This window comes from Pseudorasbora parva, chromosome 25 (assembly GCF_024679245.1).
Source record: "Pseudorasbora parva isolate DD20220531a chromosome 25, ASM2467924v1, whole genome shotgun sequence".
Lineage (NCBI taxonomy): Eukaryota > Metazoa > Chordata > Actinopteri > Cypriniformes > Gobionidae > Pseudorasbora > Pseudorasbora parva.
The window spans coordinates 29,580,032-29,592,810 of record NC_090196.1 but is presented as its reverse complement, the minus strand read 5'-3'; the positions used below and the strand labels follow the sequence as shown (position 1 = coordinate 29,592,810).

The 12,779-nt window shown below is 38.1% G+C and overlaps 1 protein-coding gene across 2 annotated transcripts in view; it reads left to right on the top strand.

The window, feature by feature from the left end:
- The window catches only part of zmp:0000001167 (protein phosphatase 1 regulatory subunit 12A), a 37,875-nt gene that overhangs the window by 15,978 nt on the left and 9,118 nt on the right, over nucleotides 1-12,779 (top strand). For both annotated transcript variants that reach the window (XM_067437263.1, XM_067437264.1), the window contains exons 5-13: nucleotides 796-940; nucleotides 1,090-1,164; nucleotides 2,053-2,138; nucleotides 4,203-4,396; nucleotides 4,498-4,601; nucleotides 5,968-6,165; nucleotides 6,998-7,086; nucleotides 7,859-8,044; nucleotides 8,119-8,214. In XM_067437263.1, the coding sequence (XP_067293364.1) occupies nucleotides 796-940; nucleotides 1,090-1,164; nucleotides 2,053-2,138; nucleotides 4,203-4,396; nucleotides 4,498-4,601; nucleotides 5,968-6,165; nucleotides 6,998-7,086; nucleotides 7,859-8,044; nucleotides 8,119-8,214 (1,173 nt within the window). The remainder of the gene's footprint in view (nucleotides 1-795; nucleotides 941-1,089; nucleotides 1,165-2,052; nucleotides 2,139-4,202; nucleotides 4,397-4,497; nucleotides 4,602-5,967; nucleotides 6,166-6,997; nucleotides 7,087-7,858; nucleotides 8,045-8,118; nucleotides 8,215-12,779) is intronic.

Sequence of the window (12,779 nt, the reverse complement as noted above, 5' to 3'; positions counted from 1 at the left end):
GGGGACAAAATTTCCAAAGATGGCAATATCCGAAATCCTTGTCTATGTGGGGACATTTTTTGGTCCCCATGAGGAAAACATCTTATAAATCACACAGAAGGAGTTTTTTTTGAGAAAGTAAAAATGCAGAATGTTTCCAATGATGGGTAGGTTTAGGGGCAGGGTGTGTGTGTGCATGTGTGTGCGTGTGCGTGTGCGTGTGTGATGGGTAGGTTTAGGGGCAGGGTGTGTGTGTGTGTGTGTGTGCGTGTGCGTGTGTGATGGGTAGGTTTAGGGGCAGGGTGTGTGTGTGCGTGTGTGTGCGTGTGCGTGTGCGTGTGCGTGTGTGATGGGTAGGTTTAGGGGCAGGGTGTGTGTGTGCGTGTGTGTGTGTGCGTGTGTGTGTGTGTGTGCGCGTGTGTGATGGGTAGGTTTAGGGGTAGGGGCAGTGTAAGGGGATAGAATATATGCTTTGTACAGTATAAAATCCATTACGCCTATGGAAAGTCCCTATAAAAGATGGAAACACTACATGTGTGTGTGTGTGTGTGTGTGTGTGTGTGTGTGTGTGTGTGTGTGTACTATTCTCGTTAGGGGTGACTTTTTTTGCCAATCATACAACTAGCAACTACATACAACTATCTTCCTAATACGAATCAGCTTGAGAGCAGATTGTGAAATTTGGTGTCACTGAAGTTTTTAGAAATGGCCTAAATCAATTACTGGTGATGAGTTTTGGCATATTAATTCCGAATTGTTTGAGAAAGCATCATCTTCCCTTCAGAGCCTTCAGCTCTTTATATTTCTCTGCGTCAGGGTGCTGTTGAAGTGTGCGATAGACGTGGACAGTCGGGACAGTGACGGCTGGACGGCTTTCCACGCGGCGGCCCACTGGGGACAGGAAGAGGCCTGCAGTCTGCTGGCCGAACACATGTGTGACATGAGTGCCGTCAATAATGTGGTACAGGCTCCTTCGTCATCCTAAACGGGTTTATTTTGCGTTACAGCATGTGCATGCTGCTTAGTAAACACATCGATATAAAATACAAAATATCATGATTCCAGAGCCATGAACTGCATTTCAAAGCATTGTGTGTTTATGTATGATAGGGCCAAACTGCACTCGACGTAGCCGATGAGAACATCGTTGATAATTTGGAGGAACTGCAGAAGAAGCAAAACGCTGTAAGTATGCGTGTGTGTTTATATGTACGCTATCTTATCAGCTCTCTGGTTCATGTTCAAAGGCCACTTTCACTCCAAGCAATTGAGCAGAAATCTTTGTCGCAAGAAAATCCCAAAAGAAGTGTGTGTGTGTGTTTGTGTGTGTGTGTGTGTGTGTGTGTGTGTGCGCGCGCACCGCTCCACGATATGGTCATCAGTTTGTGATATCGATTATCAGCATTATTAATACAACTCTATTAATGCTAAAGTGTGTCTTACTTTATTTCTTACTTTATTTCTAGAATAATTTCTTTATTTCTCGTTTTCAATATAAATACATCATTAAAAAATGTAAAATGAAAGAAAAAACTAAATGTGCTAGTGAATCTCACAAGGCCACAGCTGAGATCAAAATATAAATATTAAAAATATATATATATAAATTATAGAAAATAAATTATAAAAATGTATAATAATGTAATGATGATGATTATTATTAATACATATCTGTTTTAAATACATAAATAATGTAAAATGGTAAATTTTCTCCATGCAAAATATATATATATACACTCATATATTTTATATATATTATTTTGGTATGATGTTATTATAATAAGCTCAGGTTCATTAAATAATATCAACAGATACAACTTCTGATTTTAAAAGTATATTGGTAAATGTTGAAATGAACATTAATTTTAATATATGCATTAGACATTTTTCATTGATATTTCATTGAATTGGAGCCTTATTGTAAACCGTTACCCTTATTATTTTCTTTTGATTTTGTGGTCATATATTCCTGTGAGATTTACCTCCATTCATGCTATAATAAAAGTGTTATGGATAGTTCTAGAATATGAATTGCATTGTAAGAGCTGTTGTTGATGTTTTTAACTCCTAAAGATGCGTGCAGAAGCGAAGCAGAAGATCCAGGCACCCGTCATTGAGGCCAGCCCCCCGGTTTCCATGGCACCAGCTCGCCCTCGCAGGTAAACATCACAAACGGTGACCAATCACGCGTCTGCATGGGAACACGTGACTTCAAACCAAGAGGCAACCTCCCGCGATCTCTCTTGAAGCCAATACGGAAGTAATGTAAACTACAATTCATCGACTGGCCACTAGAGGCAGGCTCCAGAAGGAGCAGAATCTCATTGAGCCTCATGTTAAAGGTCCCGTTCTTCGCGATTCCATCTTTCAAACTTTAGTTAGTGTGTAATGTTGCTGTTAGAGCATAAATAATACCTGTAAAATTATAAAGCTCAAAGTTCAATGCCAAGCGAGATATTTTATTTAACAGAAGTTCCCTTTCAAAGCCTACAGCGAACGGCCGGTTTGGACTACACCTCTGCACTTCCTGCTGTAATGACGTCACTCGCACCGTTTGTTGATAAACCCTCCGCCCACAAGAACACGCAAAAATAGGGGGCGTGGTCTCGTTGCTTTCCCACGTGGAGAAGAGCGCGTGTTCAGCGCTTGCATCTCCCCGTTATGGTAAGAGGCGGGACCTTTCCGGGCAAAGTGCGCTAAGCTGCTGTCCAATCACAACACGGGAAGCTCTGGCCCAATCAGAACTCGTTACGTATTTCTGAAGGAGGGACTTCATAGAACAAGGAAATCATCAGGCCGTCTTTAGGACAGAGAAAACAGCGCTGTACAGATAAGTAAATTGTGTGAAAAATACTGTTTTTTTGCACGCGAAACATGAATTTATGTTATATTGCACACTGTAAACATAATCAAAGCTTCGAAAACACGCGAAGAACGGGACCTTTAAAATGCCCAACTTTACAGCAGAAAAAAACATGTTTAAAGCCTGGTATAAATTGTAGTTTTGGTCTATACGGCTAATTTTGCCCTTCATGACAACTGTGAGGGGGGTGAATTTGTTTATAACTCATTCGTTTACGTTATATAAAGCCTTAAAGTTCTGCATAATTAAGAGCGGGGTTACTTTGAGTGACAGGTGGACAGCCATTTGTCCGCCGTCTTTAGTCATTGCGTCACTTAAGCTCCGCCCACATCTTTTTTGAATTTGCCCATTTTCTGTTATCCGTGAGTGACTGGCGATGACTCGCTCGCAAGATGGCGACGGCCAGCTCGTCCCAACTTTACGCTCCCCATCATCACTTCTGTCACAGTTGTTTATGAGTGATGAAGAAAGCGAATCATTGAATCAGAGATTTGAGTCAACAGCTGATTCATCCATCAACCGAAATATATGGTGGTGAATGTTCAGAGCTTCACTCAGCCTCAGTATTATACATGACATATTCTTAGCTCTCGCTGATTGGCTGATTTTGAGATCATTTTATTTTAGGTGAAAAAAATAAAACATAACATAATCAGAAGTATTTCTGTACCATTGAGAACTTGAGATACCAATATAGTTTCTGTTAATATTTTGAATTAGTTTTTATATTTTGCATTTTCATTTTAAATATTTTTGTAATTTTGTTGTTTGTTTTTTTGCATTTGATTTTTAGCTCTCACTGATTGGCTATAATTAATATAATATAATATAATATAATATAATATAATATAATATAATATAATATAATAAAATATATAATATAATCAGGATTTATTATAGTTTCTAATAGTCTTTTTGTATTAGTTTTTATTTTTAAATTATACATTTTAATTCAAAGTTTTTTTTATTTATTTTTTTATTTTTTTATATGTCCATAGAGTTTATTTTTTTACGTTTTAGCTCTCACTGATTGGCTGGTTTGCTGTGGCTATATTTAAAAAAAAAAATTTTATTAAAAAATACAGTAAATTGTGATGATTATAATATAATACAGTAATCAAAGAGTGTTCAGTACTATTGTAGTTTTTTAATATTTAGATTTTATTTGAATTTTGAAGAAAAAATATAATATAATAATCAGTGTAATTTTAGTAATATTGAGGTACTATTATAGATTCAAATAATATTTATTTTATATTTTTAAGTAATTTTGTTGTGGGGTTTCTTTTGTTATTTTTGAAAAATATGTCCATATAGTTTTTCTTCATTTTTTAATTTTTTTTTTGCATGTGTCCTACAGGACGTCGATCTCTCGAATGAGCAGTAGAGAGAAGATCACCCTGCATGAGCGAGAGAAGCACGCTCCGCCCACTCTTCAGACTCCGCCCACAGAAGAGGACGAAGACGAGTCGACGCGCACAGCCGGCCAATCCAAACCCTCCAGCAGCTCCAGCTCAGAGGACGAGAGCGAATCAGAGAGCGACGCAGAGTCAGGTGACCACACCCCGCCCATTTCTAATATCTAAAAACAAAACTGACCTCAGGCTAACTGATGATATGTGTGTGTGTGTGTGTGTGTGTGTGTGTGTTTTCAGAAAAAGCAAAAACTCGAGAAATGATCAACAACTTGAACAACAAACTCAACGCAGCGTCCGTAGCGAGCTCTGTGACCAGCACTGCCCTTAACCAGGCTAAAAAGGTGACGAGAGATCTGATAAAGACACGGTCCTAAAGAGGACGATAACTATAACGATATAGTTTTACAAAGAGAAAGGATAATTTCAGAGCGATTTTATCCAGCTGATGACCGATACAAACAGCCAATCAGAATCCATCCTGCTGGCCAGAATGCTAATATAGTTAACTTATAGTTCTCGTTCTTGGTATGAGGCCTTATTACATCAGAACTGGGTCAAAGCATTGAGTTTTCTGAAAAGTCTTTTTTTTTTCGTTCAGCCGATTTAGACTAAATTTTATGTGTTTAATATATATTGTGCATCATTTTCAGTTTGAATGTCAAATTGACCAATTTTTGGGTTGCCATATCAACTAACTGATGTTGATTTTCTGAATGCCGGCCATTTTTTGTAAGGCAGGGCAAGGCAAGTTTATTTGTATAAATTCAAAGTGCTTTACAGAGAAATTAATTAAAACAGTGGTAACTGTTCATGAGAAAAAATAATACAATATGGACGAATAAAAAATTAAAAACAAGCATAGTTAAAACAGTTGTAAAGATAATAATAAAAAAATATATATATAATAATAATAATAATAAATAATTTAAAAAAAAGATAAGATAAAATAAAATAAAATAAAGTACAAGTACTAATATCAAAGTAAATATCAGTGCTAATATATACTGACAAATAAACAGATATGGCCACCAATAGGGAATTCAGTTACCAAAAATTATCATTTGGATAACTGTTGATGATAACAGGATCAGTAATAAAACTCGGTGATTATTATTATTATTAATACAAATATGTTTTAAATTATTATTATTGTGGCTGCATTTGACAATTAAATAAACTAAACATTTTGAAGTGAAAAAAAAATATATATATATATATATAATACATTTATTTATTTATTTTTATTTATTTCGTTTTTTATAAATATTTGGAATTGCTGTTTATTTTTATATTTTAATTTTAAATGTAACTAAAGTTTTGGTAATTGTTTTTTTTTTTTTTTTATGTATATAGTTTTAACTAATTTTATTTCAGTTTTAGTAATTTTAGTACATCAAGTTAAACTAAATGGAAAAGAGAAATGTTAATTGGCAACTGACTGAAAAAATAAGTTTCAGGTTTTTTAAATATATTTCTATATAATAATTAAATGATTAAATAAATAATTATTATTATTTCAGTTAACTTTTATTTTATTTTATTTAGAATTTTTTTTAACCTATTAATACTTAATAATACGTAATAGTAAAACTATAATATAATATAATATAATATAATATAATATAATATAATATAATATAATATAATATAATATAATATAATATAATATAATATAATATAATATAATAAAGAGTCCTGTGCTTTTAGGCTGAACCCGTTCGAGCCCCGGTGACCGAGGCTCCGGGATCCTGGAGAACGTCTCTGCGTAAAGCAGGCAGTTCTGTGACTCTGGGCCCTGCCGGGGCCTCTGATCCAGCCAGTGAGGCCCTCAAGGACCCCGAGCCTAAACTGGGAATGACACGCTCCGCGTCGAGTCCCAGACTGAGCTCTGAAACGGATAATAAGGTGACACTCACACATACACTGTATGCCACTGTAATTATATCAAAATCGAATGACTTTACTGGAAATTCAGTACAAAAAAAGTTTTATATATTGCATATGAAGCAGCACAACTGTTTTCATAATTGATAATCATAAATGTTTCTTAAGCATCAAATCCTCATATCAGAATGATTTCTGAAGGATCATGTGACATATGATCCTCCTCTCATGTGAGAGTAATAATGCTGAAAATACAGCTTTGATCACAGGAATAAATTATATTTGACTATATATTCACACTGAAAACACTTATTTTTGTTTTTTATGGGTTATTAATGTACATTTGCTGATGGCTTAATGAGAAGTATGACGGGTATTATCACTGACTGTATGGACCTGAAAAAAATTATTAAAAAAAAAAAAAAACACTTATTTTAAACTGTAATGATATTTCACTGTTTTTACTGTATTTTTAATCAAATAAAAGAAGCCTTGGTCTTTGACATCAGCACAGAAGTCAACAGTAAATATTACAACAGTAAATATTACAAAGCATAGTTGATAGCACATTTTCAAAAACACCCATCACAACCACCCAGCTCTTATACACATTAATCCATAAATGTATTTTGTTAATATTTAATGTCATATGAATTGAAAGAGTCTATGTAAATGTTGTTATTACTGTTGTTGTTATTAGTATAAATGTATGTTTTTGAATATGGATTTGTAAACAATGTATTGAGGTGATATTGTAATCATAATTATTATTTTTTAAATTAAAATGTTGTTGATTGTCATGAATATAGCCATTGCTGCTGATATGAATATATATGTCTCTTCCTGTGTTCAGGAGCCCAGGTTGGCCCGTGTGCAGCCCACCCCGTCCAGACGCCTATTCAGCATCACCGACACCAGCACCAACCCCGAAAACTCCAGCAGGTGAGCCTCACAGCAAACACAAACAACATGTCCTGTTAGGCCCGGGACACACTGCAAGCGTGCCGTGAGCGTCTCCGCTGCGTGGCGTGTCCCTTTTTATTTCGGCTCCCATGTTAACCGGTTACAGCTTGCATACTGCCTGCGTCACGCATGCATGAAAACGCGTGCATGCTTCAAATAGAAGAGACGCCTATTTTTCACGCAACACGTGAGCGTGTTGAAAGCGTTTCCAGGCAAAATAGAATAGAAAAAAAAAATTATATGCCATTTTTACACAAATACATATTAAAAAAATGACATTTTCATGTTTGAAAGTCTGTAGGTTGACATAAATGCAGATATAGGCCTAATTGTAATAATAAAAAACAACATAATTATCGATTTTGAAATATTAAACCTGTCAATACAGATCAAAATGTTCTGTAGCCTATTTTGCCGTCAATACCATAGATATGTATGGTCAATAGGCTACTGCCGACGTTGTCTTTGCTGTATCAATAGGCAATCTATTTATATTTAACATGAAGTATAGGGCTTCCCTGTACATTAATAGCAGCAGCAGCGCCGCGTCAGACACGCTTCTGGTGTGCAAACAAGGAGAAAACGCCAGGCAGCCGCCCCGCGGATGACACGCAACAAAAACGCCACGCTCACGCCACGCTTGCAGTGTGTGTCCGGCCTTATGACACTTTTCCAAGCTCATCCATCATCATCCTGTGTGTGTGTGTGTGTGTGTGTGTGTGTGTGTGTGTGTGTGTGTGTGTGTGTGTAGCTTTTTGAGCCGGAGCTCTTCCTACACACGCCGATTTAACAGCCAATCCGCCGGAGAAGTGTCCGGTCAAAACCCCTCGTTACCTCGCAGCTCATCTTATGGAAGGAAACTTGACGACCCCTCAGTGACCTCTGTAACCACAGGAACCTCTGGACTCAGTCGCCTCAATAATCTATTGGCTCAGAGGTTCGTGTCTCTCTGATTGTGTGTGACGTGATCATGTCTTTGCTTTCGTGTGATTTGGTGTCTCTCTCTCATAGGTCGGCTCAGGAAGAGGCTGAAAAGAAGGAGCCCGTCTCCAATTCTCTACCCACGACAGCCACATCAGGCGAGCCAGAGACCAAACAGAGACGAAAGTGAGTGTGTGATGATTTATACATGACGACAGTGTGCTAATAAACCTTTTATCCTGCTGGAAAAAACACGTCTTACTAGCCGTGACCCATTTAATAAAACACTGTACAATACACGGCCCCACAAAAAAGTTGCTGTTTGGATTTAAATCTCGAATAAGTCTGTGATTGGATGATTGTTGCAGTGATTATGATGTTTTCAGCATGTCATATGTTTGGCAGCAGTTCTTCGAACCCTAAATGATGGAGTGCAGAGCTTTTCATTTCTTAAACAACCATGTAGGAAGTACATCGTGGCCATATTCCAGGATGACAATGTCAAGATTCATCAGGCTATCATTGAGAAAGAATGAAGGATCACTTTCAGAGTCCAGAGCTTAAATTCACTGAAAGTCTTTAGGATGTGTTGGAGGAGACTTTACAGAGTGCTTGACTATTGCATCATGACCAAAAATTGTACTCAAGAACCTTAGCACCTGCATAGCAACACCCCAGGTACCGCCAAATACCTTAGCAGCTGCATAGCAACACCCTAGCAACCACCTAAAATGCCCTAGCAGCCAGATAGCAACCAAATCCCAAAGACACTCCAGGTTTAGGGGGGGACTAAATGATCTCCAACTTCAGAGTAGGGTCTAACCCAGCACAAAGCTCACATAAGCTCTCAGTGAGATAAGTGTACGGTGATTGGTCGAAGGCATGCCAAATGAAACTCCAGTACTCGCCATTTTTTAAAAGGCGTGTAAACGCACAGTTTACATATACTTACTCCCCGAACATGGAAAACAGCTGATTGTCTCAGCCTCGATTATATGTAGCACTGCATGTTGTTGTAGGAAATTTCACTCTTAGCCCGACTTTTTGGCTCTTTTAATCACGTAACTTATACGTTCCATCTCCGTTATTACGAAACCTACGGCACAGCGCAGATCGCGGCGTCCTCCAGTTGTAGACGTTGTTAAATGCTGCGCTTAAGTAACGTTGCTGTCAGCCCCGGACTGGCTGTCCGAATGCAACTAGGGAAATGGCCCTATGGGAAAATGTTGTTTCCGCCTGGGTGGCTAGTTTATATAACTACCCGTTGCAAAAGCCCCCGAGGTGTTAAAGCAGACTGAAACCAAGTCCAATGGCTGGTAATCCGACTGACCAACCATTTATGCTGCCTTCACATGCTATTCAAATATTGTAAATATGAGGTTCCTAGTTCAAAATTGGACATGCACACCCTATCAAGTTGGATTTACCATCGGGAAGCTCAGGGATTATTTTGATACCCAAGTTGCTGAGTTTGGCAGGCCATAAACTTTAAACATGGCAGATGGGAGAACGATTGCTGTTGTGACTGATGTACTTTATACGTTTTTTCTACGACGGCTGCATCACCTTTTCTTGTCGTTAATGAAGTATATTTTTATGAGCGGTCATTTGAAGCGTAGGGTTGGGAATCGAAAATCTATTCTAATTGTGGAAACGGATACTTATAAAATTTTAATTCCTCTTAATGATTCCTATGTGTGCATTTTAATATGATTTTAAACCATTCAAGCGCAAGAAGACTGGCTATTTGTTTTTAGGGGTGTGAGCCTATACTGGTTTGATTCGATATCACGATGCATTGATGATTCACTGCATTTTCATGTATACAATATTGTCAGTGAGTTATATGAACTGAACCTTTAATTTTAACTGCTCAAAGAAACCACGCTTGTTGAATGTATCAAACAGGAAACAAAACTCAAGTCTGGGCACAGAAGACAAATTAAACCGAAAGTAAAGTCGCAGGTGCTCAACACACAATCATCTTCATTAAAAGTGCAGAAACTGAAGGATCTCACCAATGCTGTGCCACGCTCACTCATTGCGATCTTTGACTGTGAAATTAGCTAATGATTAATTAAATATAGTTCATATCTTTTGTTTTGCGGTGAAGTAACCCTAAACTCCATTAAAGGGTTACTTCACCGCTTTTTCATATTAAACTGTTATTCCCTTAACTAAAACGAGTTGATACATACCTCTCTCGTCTCAGTGCGTGCACTTAAAGGGTTACTTCAGCGATTAGCATATGGCTTTGTATCAGTAGAAACCCTGGAGAATATTCAAATTATTGTGCTTTCCCCCCTCATATCTCCCTGAGACGAGAGATTTATGCATTTTATTTCTGGAAAAATTCCTCCTATGATGCAAAATGACGATTTTTGCATCATAGGAGGAATGTTTGCCCAGAGGCTAAAGACTACAGCCAGCAGAGGGAGCTATTTCCGCATTTTTTGAATCTGCGCATGGGGGATGGAGATCACACTCAGCTGGCAGGGAGAGCTCAGCTTGCAGACAGGATCATTTAAACGGAGCTATGGTGAGCAATGTAAGTCTTTTAACATCTCAAATTCATTTCTATGAAAGTTAAGCTTGCAAAGGCATGAACTGAAACGCGTGCCAGACTGAACTCCTGTGTGAATGTATGCCGCGAATGTAGTCGTGATTACCTCAGCTCTCATCACTCCTGCAGTTAGTGCTCAGTGCTGTGACACTCGCGCGGTGACTCACTCATTATATTGAACAGACACGTTCAGTTTTTAATTGTAGTGTCTTCTAACTCAGTCACAGTAATGAAGTTGGTGGTGTTGGGAATGGCCTCACAGGGCAGCAAAGCATTCTGGGAATTGTAGTCTTTCATCCCCATGGGACAAAAATACATTTTCTGTCTTTTCTCAGTCTAGAAGACACCAAATTCAAAAATAATTTCACATTTCTACTGCATTGATGACCCAGTTTAAATACAGATTCATCTTCCCAGCGCTGAAGTACCCCTTTAATCTCTCTGACGCGCGGTGATGATCTGATAGCATTTAGCTTAGCCCACTAAGCCCAGTTCATTCACTATGGTACCAAACAGAGATCAAGTTAGAAGCGACCAAACACCTCCATCTTTCCCCTATTTAAATACAGTTACACCAATAGTTGAACGATCAAGTATGGTGACAAAATAAAACGATGTACTTCTCTAATCGGATTAAAAAGGAGAACTATAATGTATGGCGGATTAGCACTTCTGAGAGTACTTCGGCTCGGCTCTCTCATTTCTGTCAATAGGGAGATGTGAGGAAAGATGTTTCGGCCGGGACTTTTTACTGCGCCAAGCCGAAGTACTCTCAGAAGTGCTATTCCGCCATACATTATAGTTCTCCTTTTTAATCCAATTAGAAACGCGCCATGTTTTATTTTGTCACCATACTTGATCGTTCAACTACTCGTGTAACTGTATTTAAATAGGGGAAAGATGGAGGTGTTTGGTCGCTTCTAACTTGATCTCTGTTTGGTACCATAGTGAATGAACTGGGCTTAGGGAGCTAAGCTAAATGCTATCAGATCATCACCGCACGTCAGAGAGATTAAGAGCACGCACTGAGACGAGAGAGGGATGTATCAACTCGTTTAAGTTAAGGGAATAACAGTTTAATATGAAAAGGCAGTGAAGTATCCCTTTTAATCTGCATATAGTACGGGAAGTGAAGATCGGATTTATATCCGTTTTGCGGAGACACATTTATGTGCCCAAGTGTAAACGTTTTTGATAAATCATAGTTTTGATTTACAAACAGTGTGTGTGGTCTCCAGTGCTTACCAGGCTTTTTATTAAATCCGAAATGTGCCCAAGATTTCAGCCTTTTATGTAGTTGGAGCTTTTTTAATTACACTCACTCACTCACTCACTCACTCACTCACTCACTCACTCACTCACTCACTCACTAATAACGTATGTGACAAATAACATTATACATGACGTCCGTAACATTATAATCGGTTATTACACGGCTCTGTGAAATACTTGATTCTGATTGGTCAATCCCGCATTCCAGCGGTATGTTATTTCCAGATAACACCCTCTCATCCGGGTACTATGAGTTATCTTGACCGGTACTACTTCTGTGCTTAACGCTGGCGCCATCTTGTGGCTGTTAAATACTTAAACAGCCGTGGGTACAATGGAAGACTTCAAGGCGGGTTTCCTTTATAAAGTTTTAAACATGGATATTTTTCTTACACAAACGCATCGATTCGAATCAGAAGGCTTTATTAACCCATCGGAGCCGTGTGGAGCACGTTATTTGACAGAGAGCTGCATTTTTTGTGGACTTCAAAAACAGTTAACGTTACAGCTACTGCTTAGATTAACGTTAGCCTGGACTTTTTAAATATAACTCCGATTGTATTTGTCTGACAGAAGAATGTCATATACACCTATAATGACTTGAGGGTGAGTAAATCAGAGGCTTGGTTTCATTTTTGGGTGAACTAACCCTTTCAGCATTCATTTTCAACATTTAGCAGCAATAGATAAAGGCTTAGGGCAGGTTGGAACTGTTTTTCTTCGCAGAAGCATTGCGTAAGAGCTAATAAAATATTTAATCTTAAGCTTCGCGTCGGGGTCCTGATCACTCTGTCGGGGTTTATTCTGCGATAACAACTGGCTGGGTGTACATTATCCCTTACTTATCGTCTAATACTGAACCAATAACGAATCATCCTCGTCTGCATCGCAGAAATTATTGATTTCGCACACATAC